The sequence below is a fragment of the Lactuca sativa genome, chromosome 8, assembly GCF_002870075.4.
Source record: "Lactuca sativa cultivar Salinas chromosome 8, Lsat_Salinas_v11, whole genome shotgun sequence".
NCBI lineage: Eukaryota > Viridiplantae > Streptophyta > Magnoliopsida > Asterales > Asteraceae > Lactuca > Lactuca sativa.
Genome location: NC_056630.2, coordinates 37,177,796 through 37,198,872, shown reverse-complemented (window position 1 = coordinate 37,198,872; position 21,077 = coordinate 37,177,796). Strand labels below are relative to the sequence as shown.

The 21,077-nt window shown below is 32.8% G+C and overlaps 1 protein-coding gene across 1 annotated transcript; it reads right to left on the bottom strand.

The window, feature by feature from the left end:
* Positions 1–6,318: 6,318 nt before the first annotated feature.
* Positions 6,319–7,506, bottom strand: LOC111885899 (dehydrin ERD14). The gene is made up of 2 exons (XM_023882140.3): positions 7,129–7,506; positions 6,319–7,000 (listed from the first exon to the last, which is right to left on the bottom strand). The coding sequence occupies exons 1-2, from the start codon at positions 7,393–7,395 to the stop codon at positions 6,605–6,607; spliced, it is 663 nt and encodes a 220-aa protein (XP_023737908.1). The 5' UTR covers positions 7,396–7,506; the 3' UTR covers positions 6,319–6,604.
* Positions 7,507–21,077: the final 13,571 nt, after the last annotated feature.

The following is a 21,077-nucleotide window of genomic DNA, read 5'->3' as shown; positions in this document are numbered from 1 at the left end:
ATAATTGATTACGCCTGTAAACAACATAAAGGTATTATGACAGCTGGATTTGCGAGGTAGCATATTTGGATATTTGAAAAATCAAAGTCGGTATTGGTTGGGACTTTTTAAGCATTGTTACAGCCATTACCAATATAAGAAATATATTTACCTTTTTTATGAGTAAATTGCTGAAAACAACAATGAAATTTACATTTATACCAAATTAGGCAACATAAACATGAACATCTTCGCATTAATTTATTTTCTTAGTTTCAAATTTATCTGCAGTTTGATTTTTTAATGGAAAATTGTGAACATTTGAAACCTTTTAGTTGGAAGTGTTTTGGAACTGTAAGATATTGATTGCTATTATGATCAAAGCTTCTGACCATATTAAGAATTGGGGATTCAACTTGTAATTGGCCTAATAGTTATATAATTTAGTTATTCTTCACTTATGATTATTAAAACAACAGCCGTATATTCAATCATGATTCCTTTTTCAACTGTGTTATTATATAAAATATATTAATCACCATTTTAATCATTTATTAATAAATAAATGGGAACTATCAATCATTCTTTTATTTCTATATATCTATCAAATTACTGTAAAATATATTTTTTTTTCTGGTGAAATATGTAATATCCAATTACAAATTTATTGCTAATTCGTTTATGATTAATATCACGATGAAAGAAACACTAAAAACGCTAGCTAGTTATGATTGGAAGCAAGCATTATGTTAGAAATAAACGCCTTCGTGATTGTTGGCTGTGAAAATTTCAAATTTTGATTAGATACACAGACAATTTAATGTTGTAAGGTTCAGCTACTAAATTGTAATCTTTACCTACTACATAACATCCATGTAAAAATCAAAACAATTACAAAAATACTTTATAATTATAAATGAATAGCTAATAAAAAAAACCCAACTAATGTAATAAGAAATATACCACCCACATTATTCTTATCAGTAATGTGTGTACATTCATGTTTATTCTTAAAAATCTTAAACATTTGCATCTAAACCAATTATTATAACTTACATTCCTTCTACATTATTTTTTCATTCATGATCATAAATAAGAAGTTGGTTTTCCATCAAAATACCCATCAATTTTAATAACTCATTCACATTGGGTATTCATTTGTTATTAAACATGTTAATCGATTTTATAGATAATAAACCATTTGGCTGATAAATTTTTGTATTACGACTATTTGCCGATGATTATTGGTTGATTAAATTAACATAATGAATGATAAATGCTGATGAAAACTGTAAATACTTAAGCACGGATACCATTTGATTGATCATCCCATTCATCAATTGTAAAAGAATTAAGAAATTGAAATTAAGGATTACTTTGTCTATCGTTCGTTTTCGTATTTGCACGGCTACTATTCGATTGCGATTAAGAAGTCTACTTCAGAAAGAAAACACTATTTACTTTCAACATTAATCAATTGGAAATGGTGATTTCTTCTTTGAAAAGTGAAATCGATAAAGAAAATGGTGTGTGGAATCGTGATATCTATAATCATGGAAACTGGGATTATATCCCATGATTATAGCAACAATTTAATTATCCCGTGCTAATTCATAATTAACTAGATTGTAAAAAAATTTCCCATGATTTTCGGAATTAATTATTTACTTTCCAATTGTCCATATTTAATTAAATTGAAAAATACCTTTAATACCCTTATAAAACAATTGGCCTACGACTGTTCTCGCGTTCTCAACCTTTTAAGTGTTCTCATTTGATCATTTCCATATATATATATATATATATATATATATATATATATATATATATATATATATATATATATATATATATATATATATATATATATATATATATATATAGGAAAAGTACACAAACGTAAAGACATACTTACTTAACAAAAAAAGATAATGACATAAAAACCTTTAAGTTTGATAGGAATATGTAGGTTTAATAAATGTAATTTTAAGTGGTAGTAAAACATAGTTGACAATATAATGCATCTCAAAAATAAATCATAGCTAAAAAATAACAACGTATTTTTAATCTTTTTTCACCCATAATAAAACAAATATAGCAATGTACTTATAATATTTTATCCGCAACAACAATGTAATTCAATTTTGTATATCAGAGTTATCAAATTTACCTTTTTAACAAATTCATCGTCATCAACTAAAAAATGATGTTCATAACAAGGACAATCTATCACCCTAAACTAAAACTAGACAAAAGAAAAAAGATAGGAAAAAAATAAACATAGAGTGATAAAGACATGTTTACATAACAAAAAGGGGTAATGATATAAAAGCCTTTAAGTTTGATAGAAAATGTACAGATTTACCTTTTTTGTGGATTTTAGCTTCACTAAAATTAGATGGTTGCAACTTTTTTTTTTTCAATTTTACCATTTTGTATATTTTTGGTTCATTAAATCCCTTATGTTTGGCAGAAATATATTTTTAATTAACTACATGTAATACATGTATTTTCAAGTGATAGTAAAACATAGTTGAAAATATAATGTATCTCAAAAATTAATCATAGCTAAAAAATACCAACGTGCTTTTAATCTTTTTCACACATAATAAAAAATATATATAGCAATGAACTTATAATATTTTGGACGTGTTTGACACGGAGTTTCTGGAAGCGTTTGAAAGCTTCTAGCTTTTACCTTGTGATAAAATGCTCTAGTTTAAACAAAAAGCTTCGTTTGGCAGTACAAGTGTTTAACTTTTAATTTTAACAAAACGTTTTAATTCTAAAAGCTACTTCATGCAGTGTTTAACAAAACGCTCTTGAGCTTTTGAAATCAATTTCCATAATTATCCTTAAAAATATTTATATATTTATTTATTTTTAATCAATTGTCCTTTTATGTAATTTTATATATTTTAAAAGCTTCCAGCTATTTTTGCCAAACATTCATATAATAAATAAAAGTTACAGTTTCCCGCTACCAACTACCTATTACACGCTACCAGCTAACTGCTACTCGCTTCCAGCTAACAACTACTTTTGTCAAACACGCAATTTACCCACAACAACAGTGTAATTCAATTTTGTATATTAGATTTATCAAATTGACCTCTTTAACAAATTTATTTTCATCAATAAAAAAATGAACACAAGGGCAATCCATCACCCTAAACTCAAACTAGAAAGAAAAAAAAAACAAAACAAGAAGATTGGAAAAAATACAAACATAAAGACATGTTTACATAACAAAAGAGATAATGATATAAAAGCCCTTAAGTTTGATATAAATATGCAGATTTATCTTTTTGTGGATTTTAGCTTTACTAAAATTGGATGTTTGCAACTTCTTTATTTTAAATTTTACCTTTTTGTATATTTCTGGTTCATTAAAGCCCTTATGTATAACAAAAGTGTCCGGTTTTATCATTTTTTTCGATTTATAAAAGCCCTTAAGTTTGGTTTTCTAATTTATTAAAGACGTTAAGTATGACATAAATGTTCAATTTTATATAGGGAATTCTAATTGCAACCTAAATTGCCTAAAAGTCAAAATAGGCAAGACTCTTTTTTTCACAAAAACCGAAGCTTTTTCAATTGTGGACGTCTAAAATCAAAATTGATTATTCTATTTACGTGCTTACTTGCCCCTTAAAGTATATCAAACTTTTAATTTAAACCTTTATATTTTATAGTTTCTATGATTAAACTTTACCATTACTATATTGATTTTATTTATTAAAAGTTTAACAATTAACAATTTTGTATTATCCAAATGATTTATATTTAATTAAAAATAAAATACTTTGTAGAATCTAACAAAGTTTTGATTAATATATCATTTAATAGTTCTATTTTTAAATTCAAAAGTTATTCGCCAAAATGTAAAATAAACAAAACCAACACATACCCAACTAAGTTATATTATTATAATATAATGAATATTTTCTTCCGCACCATGTCAAATCTGAAAACATGACGATGTACCAAATCACATATTCATCTTAATTTTGGAGACTAAGTTGACTGTCAGAGTGTAGTTCCGAGACACCCTCATAGAGCACGACCGACAATTAGTTTTTAATACATTTTTGAAGTTAATTGTTGTTTTTCGTTTTTGTTTTATTCGTTTTTTAACTTTTAAACTGAATAGTAGTTTGATTTTTAACTTTTATAAAAACTTGGATTCTTTTAAATAAACTGTAGGTACCTAAACAACAACAATTTTAATTTATTTTTCACAAACTCATTAAAATAGTAAAATGAAAAAGTCATTCATTTGTTTTATTTTTGTAATTTGGATGAAAAAAATATTCCTTATATTTTATAACTTTATAAAAAGTAATATAAAATTTAAATAAAAAAACTTCAAAAACTTATTTTAAAAAATTTATGCATATAAAGTCACTAATATAACGAATACAAGTGTTCTTTTTGTTTTTATGATTTTTGGATTAAATGTTCAGATTTTTTTTCTTACAAGAAAAAATTATGACCGAAATACGAATGTTTTAATTTATTTAATTATAAGCTACTAAAAAAACTATATAAAACAAAGGATTGTAAATGAAATATTTTAAAATTAAAAAGGATTAATACAGAGAATTAAATACCATTAATAATGGGTTCAACATTATTGGAAATTTATTGCCATGTTTCAAGGATTTTTACGTTATTAATAATGGTTTATTATTTATAGTTTTGACCATGTCAGTGATTTTGACCTATAATGAAGTGTCATTAACAATACCCAGTTTTATAGGGTAAATCTAAAAATGGTAAAATTAAAGGAAAAAAATGTTACATACATCAGGTCTTAATGAACTTAAATCTGCACATTTTTTTTTTCAAAATTAAGAGCTTTTATATCATTATCCCAAAAAAATATTCAAATTATCTTTATCCAAGATGCCATAAGATTATTACAAAAAGGTTATGAATCACATACCACTTACCAATAGTGAATACTGATTTGCTTCTTTCACTTCCGATTACCAATTGCAATAATGATTACAAAAGTGAAACATCCCACATATATTGAAAAATAATAATAGCTAGTTGTGAGACTCATATCATATACGGGTTGATTAAAACAAAATGTTAAATACGAATGATGAAACGGGAAATTCCTTTGATTTTGAAATTTGAAATATATAAAAATTATGAGAAAAAAACATGCAAAAAAAATAAATTAAAATTATGTGTTTAGTTGTCAGACCCGTATACTAAAAGTGTTAATTATAACAAAATTTTAAATACAAAGGTTTAACTGTAAATTTATTTAAAATATAAATTAAAGTTTGAAATTGAAATTTGAAATTAATATAAGTTATTATGGTATGTTTAATTTATGAAACTAAATTAAGGATACATTGAAAAATAAAAAATCAAGTAAATGACAAGTGAAAAATAAATATTTCAAAATTATGACAAAATGACATATGATATAATGAATGAGAGAATGACACATGACAAAATTATTTTTATTTATTAAAGAAGATAATAATAATAAGTTAATAACTAACATACCAAAGTTGTAAGATTTGGGGGTTGGCAATTGAATATTCCGTTGAAACAAAAAATGAAACTCAAAAGAAATAATAAACTAATTGAAAGAAAATAAGGAAAGAGAATTACATTTTCTCGACGACTTTAACATCATTAAGATATTGTTAATATTTACTTTATAATAATCTTCAGAAGTTATTGATGATATTGATTTCGTTGAGCAACCATCTCAGTTAAGAAATTGATAACATAACCAGCATATAAAAGTAAAACAATATCACATGTTTATTAAAACCCTATTTCAAAGCATGCTGATTTGAAACCAAGAGACTGAAGACCTTAGACTTTTTTTGTTTCTTGAAAAATAAAGCTTCAGATAGTCGAACTTCAGTAAGGTGCCTTTTGATTTTTGAATTGCACACAAAAAAGAGACATTCACATTTGGGCTTGAAACAACTAAAATTAAAAATATCAATCTAAATGGGGCCTTATGACATTGGGGCCCGGTCCATAGCGTATAACTTTAACAAAAAAGACAAATAATATAATGTGATCAACTTATGTTCTATTATGTAATACAAAATGATAAAGATGCATATAATGTCGATTAATCATGCTAGGTTGCTTATGAGCAAACTAAAGAAGCCAATCTTGGCCGTTGATTAAACTCATCTTGTAGTCAATTAATAGAAGCTATGACTTTTATAACCTAGGAAACTTTCAAATATTCTGAAGATATTGAATCAAAGATAAAGTATAACCATATAATCCAACTTAATCAAATAACTGAAGTGTACAAACGAACAAGATTATATATGATACAACTCATCATAATTAACAATATATAAACTTTATATATCTCAAATCAAATATGATACAAATCATCATAATTAACAATATATATATAAACTTTATATCTCAAATCAAATAAACACCACCAAACTATAAATTTCAAACAAATTACATGAAAAATCAAAAACCACTTATTCAAAGATACCAAAAACCAAAAGCCAAAAGCAAGAAAACATTATAGACCCACCACCCACTCTTAATAATAGATATCAAAGCAAGCCAACCCATAAACCCATTTCGCTTTTGCTTTTGTAAACTATAATGTTTAATCACACTCCTTCACCTTTTCTTTTTCCTTTTCTTCTTCACTCTTTGAGTGATACCCGGGGATTTTCTCTTTTATTTTCTCAAAAATACCCTTCTTCTCCTTCTGTTCACCTTCATCGGCGTGTGTCACCACCGCCGGCGGTGGTGGTGGTGGAGTAGCAGCAAGCTCCTCCTCCTTCTTATGGCCGCCGGGAAGTTTCTCCTTGATCTTTTCCATGAAACCCTTCTTCTCCTCCGGCTCAGGTGGTCCATGCTGGAGTGGAGCTACATCGTATTTCTCAATCGGTACAGTAGTTTCATCTTCTTGTTTCGTGAGCTTCTCCTTGATCTTCTCCTTCAATGGCTTCTTCTTCTTCTTCTTCTCTCCATTTTCATCGCACTCTTCGTCACTCGACTGTTAACAAATATCACCAAAGGAAACATACTTTTAGTATGGAAATAAACATATCGTAATGAATCAGAGATCATGTCATTAAGTAAACGATTTGATTCAAAGGTTAGAAATGGAGACAGAAAACTTACGCTACTGGAACTGCTATCGGATCTGTGAAGTTTCTCGAGCAAGCTTTCTTTCTTCTCCTCCGGTTCCGGGTGAGAGACTTGAACTTTCTGCTCAAACTCCGATGAGATCGCGGCCTCTTCGCATTTCTTCTCTTCGTCTTTCTTTCCAAACATATCAAACAGTCCACGATCGGACTTCTCGACGGTTTCAGGCTCCGCCACCACGGTGGATGTTTCGACGCACTCTTCGGTTTTGGGGGCGCTGTGGTAGACTCCTTCGTCAGACATGATGAAAGTTGAATCGGGATTAAGAATAAAAACTGAGTATTTGATTGATTGGTTGTTGTTGTTGTTGGATGAGATTAGAGAGATGAGATGATAGTGTGATTGTATGAGTTGTGAGGGGGTTGAATTTATAGGGACGTGAGACACGTAGTGGACGCGATTAAGTTACAAGTAAGCTTAGAGGATTCTTGAAATGTCGGTTTAATCTGTTAACTTTTCGTTATTTAAATATGTGTTTTTTTATTTATGAATAAAATAAACTTGATGATAATTAGATATTCGTTGTTTATTGGATTATTTATTTATTTTATCTTCTTTGGTGACAAGTGGTTAACTATTTCATTATATGTCGATACTAATTTTTTAACAAATAATATAGAGAGTTCGAATTCAATGACTCATCAACAAAATTATTAATTTCATGTAATCAATATTATGTTGCAAGTGTTAAGTTTAAACTAAAAACTTTAAAAAAATAAATTTTGCAATTCCTTTCAATCGTTATAAATAAATTTATATTTTATTTTGTGATCTGTTTTAGAAAAAAAATTATAATAATGATATGTTTTGATTATTTTCGTTAACTTTTACATTTGGAAAAGTTTTAATCAGTTAGTTAATCTTTTTTTTTTTTTTTTTTATGCTTATTTTTAATTCTGTTTAATGTTTCTTATAGTATCTTTTTGTTTTTATCTTTATTGCATTGTTAGAAATTTGTAAAACGATTCTTAAATTGTTGTACATGGTAAGAGAGATAAGGATGAAATTTGATCCCATTTTTGTACATATCAATTACCTAATTAGCACCAATTCTATTAGGTAGAATATCACTTAACTATTATAAATAATGATACTAAAGCATATATATATATATATATATATATATATATATATATATATATATATATATATATATATATATATATATATATATATATATATATATATATATATATATATATAGAACACACACAAAAAAAATAATTAATTCAATATATATTAAACTTGAATCTATGACTTCTTATTTACAAGTTTTTTATCAACATTTTTTTTATATAGCGGAGAAAGTTTAATTAAAGATTAGCAAGATCATGATCTTATCTTTAATCGCTCTATGTTTTGTAAGATCATATGACCGATTATCTTATTCTCGTAAAGCTTTTTACCAATTACAATGAAAGCAAAACATTGTGTATAAAAAACTTAATTTGTCAACAATTATAAAATCATGGAATAAAAAATAATAATCCATCAAGTTGTTAGGTTATATGTGACTTGGTGCAAAATATATATATATATATATATATATATATATATATATATATATATATATATATATATATATATATATATATATATAATCTTGATTTTTTCATCCATTTATAGATTATCCTAGCAATCAAAAATTGATTTCTAGCAAATGCTAAAACATTCTTGACTCCGAAAATCAAGAATCAATTATATGTAATTTTTTTAATAAGGAAATCAAGAATCTCATATGTACTTTTTTTTATATTATTGATATGACTTCACTCTTAACTATTGGGCTGATGAATATTATGTCAATATGATATATCGGTAGACTATGAGTCATTTAATCGATTTTACATATGATCGTCATGCCATAAAACTTCGATTTTACATATGATCGTCATGCCATAAAACTTTTTGATATAAAAAAGCAAGATTTATTTCGTATTCATAAAATTCCATTCACTTTATAATCTACGTAGGAAACAACCTATGTTTCGATCTCACAATTACCAAAATTAAATAATTTTTGACAAATATCGAAAATAAAGTTGCAACATGGCTTAATCATGAAGCGATGCCGTAAGGAAGGAGTCGACAAGGGCAAAGCATAAAAGAAGGAGAGAGAGACACGCTGTAATGCATTAGTGTACTTATCCACTCACGTCACGCCACGGAGGATGAGAACGTGGATGGATGCATTTCGTGTGGGTCCCATCGTTTATGTCGATACTGGTCATCGTCGGTTGTCAAGGACTAAACAAAGCTTATGGAACATCCACGTGGCATTTTATAATAGGTACATTGAGTTGCCGACTTTTGTGAATATTTATACGACGTCGTGCTTTGTGTTTTGTGGTAGTACTCAAGTTCACGGAATACGTCACACTTGTCCCTTTTTATCAATTCGGTAGGAGGGCCCTCTCTATAGGGATATGGTCGGTTTGACGACTTCGAGGTGTCTCTTAAAAAAAGGAAAAACTCATGGCCTCACGTGTCTGGTGGGTCTCTATCACGTGACACTATCACACTACCTCCAAAACCCAAATAATATGTTAAGGACTACCATTTGACATCAAATACATATATTGTTAATAAAACATGTCGATAAATTAATCTAGAGGTAAATAAACAATAATTAAAGGGATACTCACCGAGACTAAAATGAAAAAAAATTATACTATGATACATCCAACACTCTGTGGTGTAAACCGTAAAGTTGTGTGTGCTACTCATAATCTTTTGAGGAAAGTGATTTTTTCTCTTGGTAAGAAGACTTTGGATGAGATTTGGTATAATATTGTGTAGTTATGTACAAACTTAGAGGTTCTTGATATCCTACTTTCTTTTAGAGGTTCTTGATATCCTACTTTCTTTTATTTTCTAATTTTGTATCAGCTTGGGTGATAATACATTGTTTTGGTATGACAATTGGTCCGGTATCGGTACTTTCGTTGATCTATTTATGTCACTGCTCGAATTAGATAAACGAAAATCCTATTTTTTCTGAGAGGTTGTCGATTACGGGTCCTAATTGGGCTTGTAATTTTTTTTTATCTAAATCAGGTGGAAGCCGACGAGCTCAATAGACTTTATGGGCTTATCTCTTTTGTTCATTAATTTATCTGGAAGTCCAGACATATGGAAATCCAAGTTATCTAGAGATGGAGTTTTTTCACGTGAATGATTTGAGAACGCTTATCAACTCGAAGGTTACTCGTGCCGTCAGCAATGAAACGACCCAAAAATTTCATTTTTCAATATAACCAAAAACCATAATCTGAGTGTCATATCATAAAAACCATACGTGATGTATCCCAAACATAATAAAAACAACACTGTGCGGGAACTGTATCATAACCATGTCATATAAAAATCAAAAACTAAATCAACTCCCAGGATAAAAGCTGAAGCTGTGGTGTGTGCGATGCCATCATCCCGAGCTCTTCCCTCTGCTAGCGGAAGTACCTGAAACCAAAACTAAAACTGTAAGCATGAAGCTTAGTGAGCTCCCCCAAACTACCACATACCATGCAATACATATAAAGCACATACTGGGCCTTGCCCACTGCATCAGACCGAAGTCTGGAACTAGCTGCATCGGATCGAAGTCCGGAACTGACTGGGACCTTGTCCCCTGCATCGGACCAGAGTCCGGAACTAACTGCATCGGACCGAAGTCCGGAACTAACTGCATCGGACCGAAGTCCGGAACTGATCGATCATGGCATAGCATAGAACATAACAACTATTATAATCACATATACTGCATACTGCATCGGACCGAAGTCCGGAACACATAACACAAATATGTTTGAATCACAAAGACATCAAGCACTCTAGCTACTGCATCAGACCAAAGTCCGGAACTATTGATAATTAAACGGGCCGGCATTGTGGCCGTAGACCCGTTCCTACTGAAGGGAAACTCACCTCGTGAACTGGCTGCTGAGTGAATAGCTCTGAGGGCTAACTGCTGCTGCTCCGGTATCTCCCCGGCTACAAGTCCATAAACACACTCAATCAAATACTAAACACTGCATTGGGTAAAATGACTCTTTTACCCTTGGTCAAAGTCAACTCTCAGACCAAGTCAACTCTCGGTCAAAGTCAACCCACAGTTGACCTGACTCGCCGAGTTGGGCCGCCAACTCGCCGAGTCCCTATTCTCACTCCTCGACCCTACTCGCTGCTACTCGTCGAGTATGGCATCGACTCGACGAGTACTCATTCGATCCAAGAACTCAGACAATCTTCATCCGACTCGCCGAGTCATATGAACAACTCGACGAGTTGTTCTTGAGCTTAAGAAGATTGCCTTGGACTCGCCGAGTTGTATGAACAACTCGCCGAGTCCCTCCATTACTGAGTCTACCCTCAAACTCGCTGAGTCCACTCCACTACTCACTGGTCCCACTCGACACCGCTCAAAAGGAAGAAATCGGGGACTCGCGACTCGACTCACCGAGTCGTTCTTCCGACTCGCCGAGTCACCGCCGTGCAACTATTCTACACTCGATTATGCTTGAATCCAAAACATACAAATGGTAGATCTGAGTCCAATAAGCTGATTTACCACGTAAAGTTTCCAACTTTACGTGTACAAACACATGAACAAGGAAATAAAGGCTAAAAGATGCTTAAAGGGGGTAGATCTAGGGTTAATATGAAAAATAGCTCCATAAAGGCAATAGATCTGGGCTCTACAACTCCTAAATGAACAGATCTAAGGTTATCTCGGCATAAGAGAGCTTCCATATCAACATAAAGCTTTGAGAAAGGCATTAACAAGATCTAGAAAGGGTTTTAAGGCATAAAAGAGAAGGAAAACTGAAGAATACCTCAAAGAGCTCTTGCTTTCCCTTGAATCTCTGCTCTACAATCCTTCTCCTTGCTCCTTTCTTCTTCTCCTTCTTCAAGCCTTCACAATAGCACACAAAATCACTTAGAATCACTCAAGAACGAATTAGGGTTTTCTCACAGCTTTTGAGGGTGAAGGAGGCGAGATTGGGGGCTATAAGGTGGCTTAAATAGTGGGCAACCTGGGGATTTAGGGTTTCTCCCAGACGGACAGACTCGTCGAGTCCAGAATATGGACTCGCCGAGTCGCCAGCTAACACGTGCCCGAAATCCCGACCCTACTCGGCGAGTCAGGCTATGAACTCGCCGAGTCCCTCTTTCAAAACTTCAAAATAAATACCAAGGAATTATCATACCGGAGACGGGTCGTTACAAGCAATCCCATGGTGTGGGTTCATCTGGTTCCTTCTAAAGTGGGGTGTTTTGTGTGGTGTGCTTGTTTAGATCGCATTCCAACTACGGTGGCTCTTGCTAAGAGGCGAATGAATGTTTCGATCACCTCTTGTCACTCGTGCAACAATTGTGAGGATGATATTGATCACGTTTTAGTGATATGCTTTGGACCAGATTCTTAATTGATGCAATATTCAGGCGCGTAATAGTTTCCTCGATTCCGATTCCTTGAGTAGCCATAAGAAGAAGACCATATTTGTAAAGAATATAAATACCTGAAAAGTCATTGTAGACATTATCATCACCGTTTACCGTAATTAAGAACTTTGGAAATAAATCTTATTTTCAGCACCAACTTCTTCTTCAACTGTCTCACATTCATCTTCAATGTCATAGGCATGTTCTGTATCTTATTTTCAACACCAACTTCTTCGACCCGCTAAACACAGTGTGGAAACTCACCTTTAGTTGCTGAAACACTCAAATGAATCTCTGCCTGTTGGTCCTGAAAATCCTCGCGCTATCATCATCAAAATAACATCCAATTATTAATCGGATCTCGACCCATAACCAAGAATCTAACCTACTTAGCCCATAACCAGGGTAAAAAGACCATTTTACTCTTTTTCTTACGTGGCCCAAAAGCCAAGGCCCAACCTAACTACTCAAAAGACCCAAATCCTAAATGGAAACCCAAAGCCCAATTATGGCCCAATCTTCCAAATTATACCCAAATCCATCATGGGCCTAAATCCAAGGAAGCCCAAAATACTAGTCAAAAGCCCAAATCAGAAGTCTAATGGTCTAACAAGGCCCAAACTTAGAAATCCCAAACCGAGAAGGCCAATCCCAAATGCCCAACTGTTGAGTATGCGGGGCATACATAGCTCGTACGCCCAACGTACTCCTCTGATTAGTTCTCTTCATTGGGCACTTAATCAGTTAAGAACTTTTGTCAAATTCTCAGTTCTGGTTCTTATAGGTGACTTATCACGTAGAGTTGGCAACTTTACACTCATGCACGGCTTAATGGGACTCAAAGCTCAAAAAGAAGCTTAATAAAGATCTTAATACATGTATGGACCGATATCCTCCATAAAGTTTGCATTTTTATGAACATGGGGCCTAAATGGAGCTAAGATCTAGCTTCCATTTCTTCTGGAGTAGATCAAAAGCTCAACTTTAACTCAAAAGACTAAAAAATGCAATAATTGATGGGTTTTATACATAACAAACAATCATATGTGTGCATGCAACCCTAATTGAAGGATCTATGTTTTCTCTATTACACATACAAGCTTTGAACAAAAATCTAGAAACCCAAGGCATGTATTATTTTCGAAATCAACATAAACTAGGGTTTAGATACATACCTTGATTTGTTATGTAATAATAACAAAGAATCCTTGAAGATCTTGAACTCTTTAGAGCAAGTGCCTCAAATGTGACACCTCTAATGGCTTACAAACACTTTATGCAAAAGCATGAGAGGAGAGGGGAGGATGAGGCACAAGATTTCAGCTCTACTAGGGTTTGGAAGGATGGTCCCGAAATTCTAAGGGGCGAGACTCTTTATATAGTTGTTGTTGCTTAGTCCCAAAGCTAGGGTTTGCTGGAGGAAACCATAATTTCCAGCTTAGAGCCTAAGCAACACATGGACTCCTAATCAAAGAGCCTTGGACAAAAACTTATAGGGCCTCCCTATATTTTTCGTCCACTCCTTTCCAAGGGTCCAATAGCCCAATTTCAGAACTATCAATAAATTGCAAAACATCCCCTACACTTTCAATCAGTTCCTTTAATCCCATAATTAATTCCAAATTAATTTCTAATTAAATACTAATTAATATTACGATTTCTAATTAATATATTATTCTTATAATATATTAATAAATAATTTTATGCACCAATTTCTTATTCCAAATAATAAATTCAACCTCTTTCTCCAAAATTCATCATGTAAAGTTGCTAGAGTGAAGGCAACCCAAAAGAACTATGCTACTATCAATTCAAGTATATATCAATTATAGTTATGAGCTTAGACACCTAATCCAACAATCCCCCACTTGGATAAGTCTAATAACTATAACTGCAAGTACAACTTTAAAATTGACCAGCACATTGTAGCTCTCAAAAGCCGTTGTCGAACTCTGACCTAGTCAGTTACGTGTCCTAAGATAAAGGATCATATAATCCTCCGTTCTATAAGATATCATGTGGAAAAATGACATGGAATAGAATCATTCTCATTATCCAACAGCTTGTTTCCTGATTTCTGATTTATAATGACAAAGAACTTAATTGAACACATCAATTTAGTCCTGACTGGGCCCGGCACAAAGTCAACACCAAATCATCGAGAGGCCCAAGATATTGCTTTTTCCCCTTAAGGCAAAAGGAACAAATAAACTTTGACTTATATGCTTGTACTATTTACTCATCAAATCGTACACAACAATACGTTTTATAACATCAAGTTATTGATGCATTTACGCATTATCAATGTAGTACCAACTCGTAAACAACAACTCATATATCTCGGTTTAAATATTATACGATATTATCGTCTCATAATTACCCGTGATAAATTCCAAGAAGTAATTCTATGAGCGTGAGTTTAATCCAATACTTAAATCCCCATTTCAAAAGTACTTATAAATGTTGCAGCAATCCATTGCTATGTCTAAACACTTAGACAATCTACAAGCCAATTCATGACAGTCTTAATTCACTACTTACTTCCAAAGTATGATCGACTGTGTATAATTTGAATAATCCAATTATCTGGGAAGTAAAACATGAAAAATGTGAAACATAATGATAAACAATTGACAAAACATAGTACACAATACTTATAAACAAATCTCCATTTATTTAATCATCAAATGTCAATTACATTTATTTGTTACAAGTTTCTAAGTATCTATCTAATTACTAAAACTAATATCATCCTTCAAACCAATGTTCCTCGCATGTTGAACGCGCTTAATCTTACTCAGACCCTTTGTGAGGGGATCTGCAGGATTCTTTTCTGTTGATACCCTCTTAACGACGAGGAGTCCTTCTACCCAATGTCTGATGAAATGGTATTTTTTTTGTCAATATGTATAGATCTGCCATGATCCCTCAGTTCCTTGGTTAAGGCAACCGCTCCTTCATTATCACATAAAATCTTCATAGGCTCCTTTATGGTTGGTACTGCTCAAAGATCTCTGATGAAGTTTTTCAACCATATAGAATCTTTCGACACTTTGCTTACTGCAATGTACTCTGATTCACAGGTAGAATCAGCCACCGTCTCTTGCTTGTAACTTTTCCAAGTCACGACTCCTCCATTAAGGGTAAACACCTAGCCTGATTGAGAAAGGAAGTAGACTAGCTCTATCGTTCTGAAAGATGGCGTCACTATACCCTGTAACTCTTAATTCATCATTGCCGCCAAGCGCGAGGACCCAATTGTCACACCCCAAAACCAGAACAGCGGAAACATTCGGGGGTGGAGGACGTCATGTTTAGTATCACAAGACATGCATCATAGTAAGCAAAGTAATGAACAACAATTTCATTAGAAAGAAAGTGTTTACAAGGTATGTGTTCACAAAACATAGAATACATAAGCAAATAGCAAAACAAGACTTGAAGCTATACTGCTACATCTTCTGAATTCCCAGCACGAGTACATGTCTACTAGTTTCCCGAGAATACAAGTTATTTGAAAGAGTTGATCAACAATTAAGCGGGTGAGTTCATAAGATTTTAGTGATGTAAGTAAGTTGTAGAAAGTTGTTGAAAAATGTAGTTGAAATGTAGTAAGTTATAAGTTCTGTTTTTAGAAAAGTTCGTCTGTTCCTCCATAAAATCCTATATTTCCTACTTTGATGAAAGATACATGAAAATGATTCTACAATCCTTTATATGAGTACTAAATGGATACAAATTATATAAAATTCAGAGTAAACAAACAATCAATTGTGCGCATCTGCCCTAAGTCCACAACCAAACAAGGAACAGGAAGTAAGACGGATAGCACACATTCCATTGTTTGTTAGGTCCTCGTTGTATATAACCTTGGTGTATTCACTTGTTACTCATGGAGTTAATTGTAATAGTTCCTTTATATTTAATGAAAAGATCCTTTAAGAAAACCCGTATTTCTTATAATAAAATAGTGACCACAGGGACTACTTCTATAACTACTTAGTTTATACTGGCTATATATAATCTAATATCGAATAAATAGTTAATTGGTTGAATCTGTCCTAAGCCCATAACCAAACAAGGAACATGAAATAAGGCGGAAAGCACATATCCAACTACCTGTTGGGTATTAATGATATATGAACATGATGTATAAACTAAGGTATTATAGAGTCAATCACCTAAAGTCCTTTAAGTTTACATGGGTCTAATAAAATCGATTAAACCCTTTACTGGTAAGTTTCTAGTTTTGTATACCAAAAGTTCGGTTTTGAAAAGTATGTTTTGTACTAGAAAACTGTGTATTAAATTAGTGTCCTATGACTTGACCCATACCTGGTACCCCTTATGATGACTTAATGTATAGGGAACACACACACACACACACACACACACATATATATATATATATATATATATATATATATATAACTAAGATTGAATGGATAATAGGCTGGGTGAATCTGCTCTAAACCCACAACCAAATAAGGAACAAGAAATGAAGCGGAAAGCACACATCCTATTACCTATCGGATCCTATTAATATATATCATTTGATATATACATTAAGGAATCATAAGGTTAGCATTATGGTCCCTTTTAATGAATGTACTAGACCTGACTGTTCTGTTTGTCGTTTGTAAAATGTAAGTAATGTAGTATTGTATATAGTAACTACTGTTGTACTAATTGCCTTAAATTCATTATTAAGGTATAATGTGATGTCTAGATCCCATACTAAACGTTCTCCATGTCAAAAGATTATGGGAACCAAATGCAACCTCTGCAATCAATTGCAAGTCGTGAACATCCACATTAAAATTATATGATAATGTATACCCAATATAACTATCACCTTTTGTTTAGAACAATGAGTTAGGTATTCATTGGTATAATTATATCATGTAGTTGTTCCATGCTATAGCACCTTAGTATGATCGTTCTGTTATAGTATCTTAGTATCTTCTCGTTATAGTATCTTAGTATTTTCTCATTATAGTATGAACTGAACCTCTAAACTATACTCATTATAGTTTACTAGTATTCTACTTGAACTGATATTGAAAAGACTCATTTTACTACCAAGTTATGCTTGTACTTTAATGTAACGCCCGTAGATCCGGACTCGTCAATTTAGAGGCAATAGGGGTCGAAAACGACTTTTCGACAAAAGTTTATTTATAATAAATAGTCTTAATTAAGTTGTAGAATATGTCACGAGGTTTTCGTACATATAAAGACCGCCGAAATCCGAGTTATAACGAAGAAGTTATGACCCGTCAAAGTTTCGCGACGGAACCGGCACGACACCAGGAAGTGTAAATAGTGAATTTACGATAGAGCAAGATTTAGCCTTAGAAATATAAACAAAAGTCTTATAATATGTTAAACTAAGAACATCGATAAAAAGAACGCCCAAATCTAACTTCGTATGAGGAAGTTATGATTTTTCGAAGTTTCAGATTAGTAGCGTACAGCCCGAAATTCGATTAATAGACTGAGCGGTTTTAGCCGACATGACCTAAAAGAGAATCGAAGATCTCGTTAAGAGTAGCATAACGAGAAAAATATGGGCGAAAATGGACGTCGGATGAAGAAGTTATGAATTTTTAACGGACCAATCCTGTCGCGGCCTGTTAATAATATAAAATTTAAAATAAAGTCAAAATTAGCCGACGGAGTCTAAACGAAAGTTGTAGAGTACATTCCCACCTTCACATGGATATAAAGAACGTTGAAAACGGAGCTCGTATGCCAAAGTTATGATTTTTAGAAGTTGGAAGGTGAATTTACGAGACCTGTTGCGAGATTGCTGACGTGGCACGATCCCAACCGTTGCTTGCTGCTCAAGGCCTCGCTTCGGATGATGACACCTGGTGCAAGGGTTACGCCCAGCGTAACCGAGGAACGCCTCGCGTACAAGGTACGCCCTGCGTGCGAAGAAGGAACGCCCCGCGTAGTCGATCTGCTTGGTCCGAAGAGTAGCCACGTCGCCCTATCCGAAGCTCGCCATCTGGCATCCTTATCCGAGGAGTACGCGCCGCGTAGCCAAGGATTACACCCAGCGTAGTCCGAGGCCTCGCAGCTATAAAAAGGGGGCGAGGGTCTCTGGATTTTTCACACATTTTCACATTAATACTCTTTCTCTCTCTAAGACCCCAAACCACCCCTAAACCCTATGTAAATCCCATAGCGCCCGAAGGAAGCGCCGAGGCTCCCGGAGTCCCGAGAATAAGTGTCTTTCGGTTTCGAAACGCTGCTCCAAATAAAGTTCCGGTTTTCATTAAAATCCGCTGTAAGTGAGCTACGCTTACGCAATTTTTAATATAGCTTTCAAATAATTATAGGAATGTTATTAGGTCTTTAAAACAATTATTTGGGCTATTATTATGAGTTATATTGAGTGTTATTAACTCTTATATAATAATAATAATAGTCAGACTAATTAATTTGTCGCGGTTATCGTTAGACTAAACCCTAGTGGTATTGGTACTAGGTTTTATCGAAGGAAAATTGTTTTGAGAGTATCGAAGCGCTGTCTGAGTGCTGAGTCACCACCTTTCAGGTGAGTGCATAGTTACTTTCAGCTTACACATAGATATGAAGTATTTTATATAAATTACGTGCTATGTGTGCATATTATTTGAATACTTGCTATCTATGCTGGATGAACGATTTTATACACGTTTTAAATGATTTAAATTTTATGTGTATTTTATATCTACGAAAATGTTGGGGTAAGACATGGGTAGATGTAATAGATGAAATATGAGTTGGATGATGATTTGAGATGTGAAATAGACCGTGAGGTGAGGGTGAGAGGTGGACGATGTGAGAAGCCTTTTTCCCAAATGATGGCCCCGTCATTCAGCAGAGTATGGATGACAACCACGGACTATTCTAGACAGTCCAGTGGAACACTAGCAGACTCGCAACCTGTAGGTGTTGTGAACGATGTGTTCACCAGTGTACTCTAAAAACCCATTGACATGTATTGCGAGTGGACTCTCGCAAACGATACTGTTAATAAATGAGATAACCCTAGCAGCTGTGCTCGAAGGACAATACTGGCAGTTGCGCCTCATATAGAATGTCACAATTCTGGCAGCTGCCCCTAAGTGATAGAACTAGCAGCTGTGCTTGACAGCCGTGTCATTGACAACAATGGACTTCGTACCTATTCCTTAGGAATGAATGAACAAGAAATATCTGATTCTTAGGGTAGATCCTTAAGAATAAAGAAGATAATGGGAATGGGTAATTGGGTTAACTGTTTGATGATTAAACATAATAATTATATTATTGTGGGTTGATAACCCTATGTACTCACCAGGTTTCCCAACCTGACCCACTCAGTTTATTTATATCACAGGTGTCGATATGAAGTGACATTACACTGAGAGATTAAAGAGATGTACATCACTAGTGTAAATAAATGTAAGTTCCGTTTATGCTTATGTTCCTATCTTAACGATGACATCCCAAATGTTTTAAAATGAATAAAATACATTTCTTCGAAAATGTTTTGATAACGTATTTATCGTATTTTTCTGGGAACAAATTCCGCAACATTTTTATGAAACGAAGTACTCTAATTTTTATAAAGCATAAACAAAATCGGTCTTTTTTGACCGTGAAAATGGGGATGTCACATTTAATAACGGAGTTTTGTTCAACTATAAAGCAACATAACTTTAAAATAGTTTTTGAAATGTTTTGATCACTTATAGAAGACATAAGCAACATTTTGAAAGACATTTATAACAAAAAATTACACAATTATCATTGTGTTCAACTTGTATCCCCCCCCCCCCTTAAAAGCATTTAAAACAGTTAAAAGATTCATTACGGGGTATGAACTCACCTGATGTGGGTGATTCAAACGGGTATGCGTGTTGATGTGTGTAAAATGCACTTGTTTTATCCCTACTTTTAATTAATAAATTTAACACACAAAGGCAGTGAACCTGTCTTTTAGTGGTATAGATTAGTAAGTAAGGTGTCGAACTCAGGGAACGGGAAATTAAACTAATAACTAATTTTAACTAAAACAACTAATAAAAGTAAAAGGGGTTTCTTCTAGTTTTGCAAGGCTAGAAACTTAGGCACACTAAATTAACTAAATAACTAAAGCAACAACTATTCACCAAGTTTGATAAAGATGTTTCTATTTAGGTTCAACCAATTCACTCCTATGGTTATTTGTATTTATGATAGATTAATTGCTATTGGTTACCAATTATAATGGTTAGGTTCATGTTCATTACTCCTAACCCTTAGACAATTAACTAATTTAAGCGGTGATCAAGTGTTTAAACTAATTAATTCCCTAGATTAATGGTTTGGATTAAATAAGATTTGTAATGGTCAATTAAGTTATTAATTCAATTAACCTCTTGTTTGATGGTTTCTCAAACAAGCTCACACATTAATCTTCCTATTGTCTTATTAATCTTAGTTTCATAATCATTACTTCTAAGCAT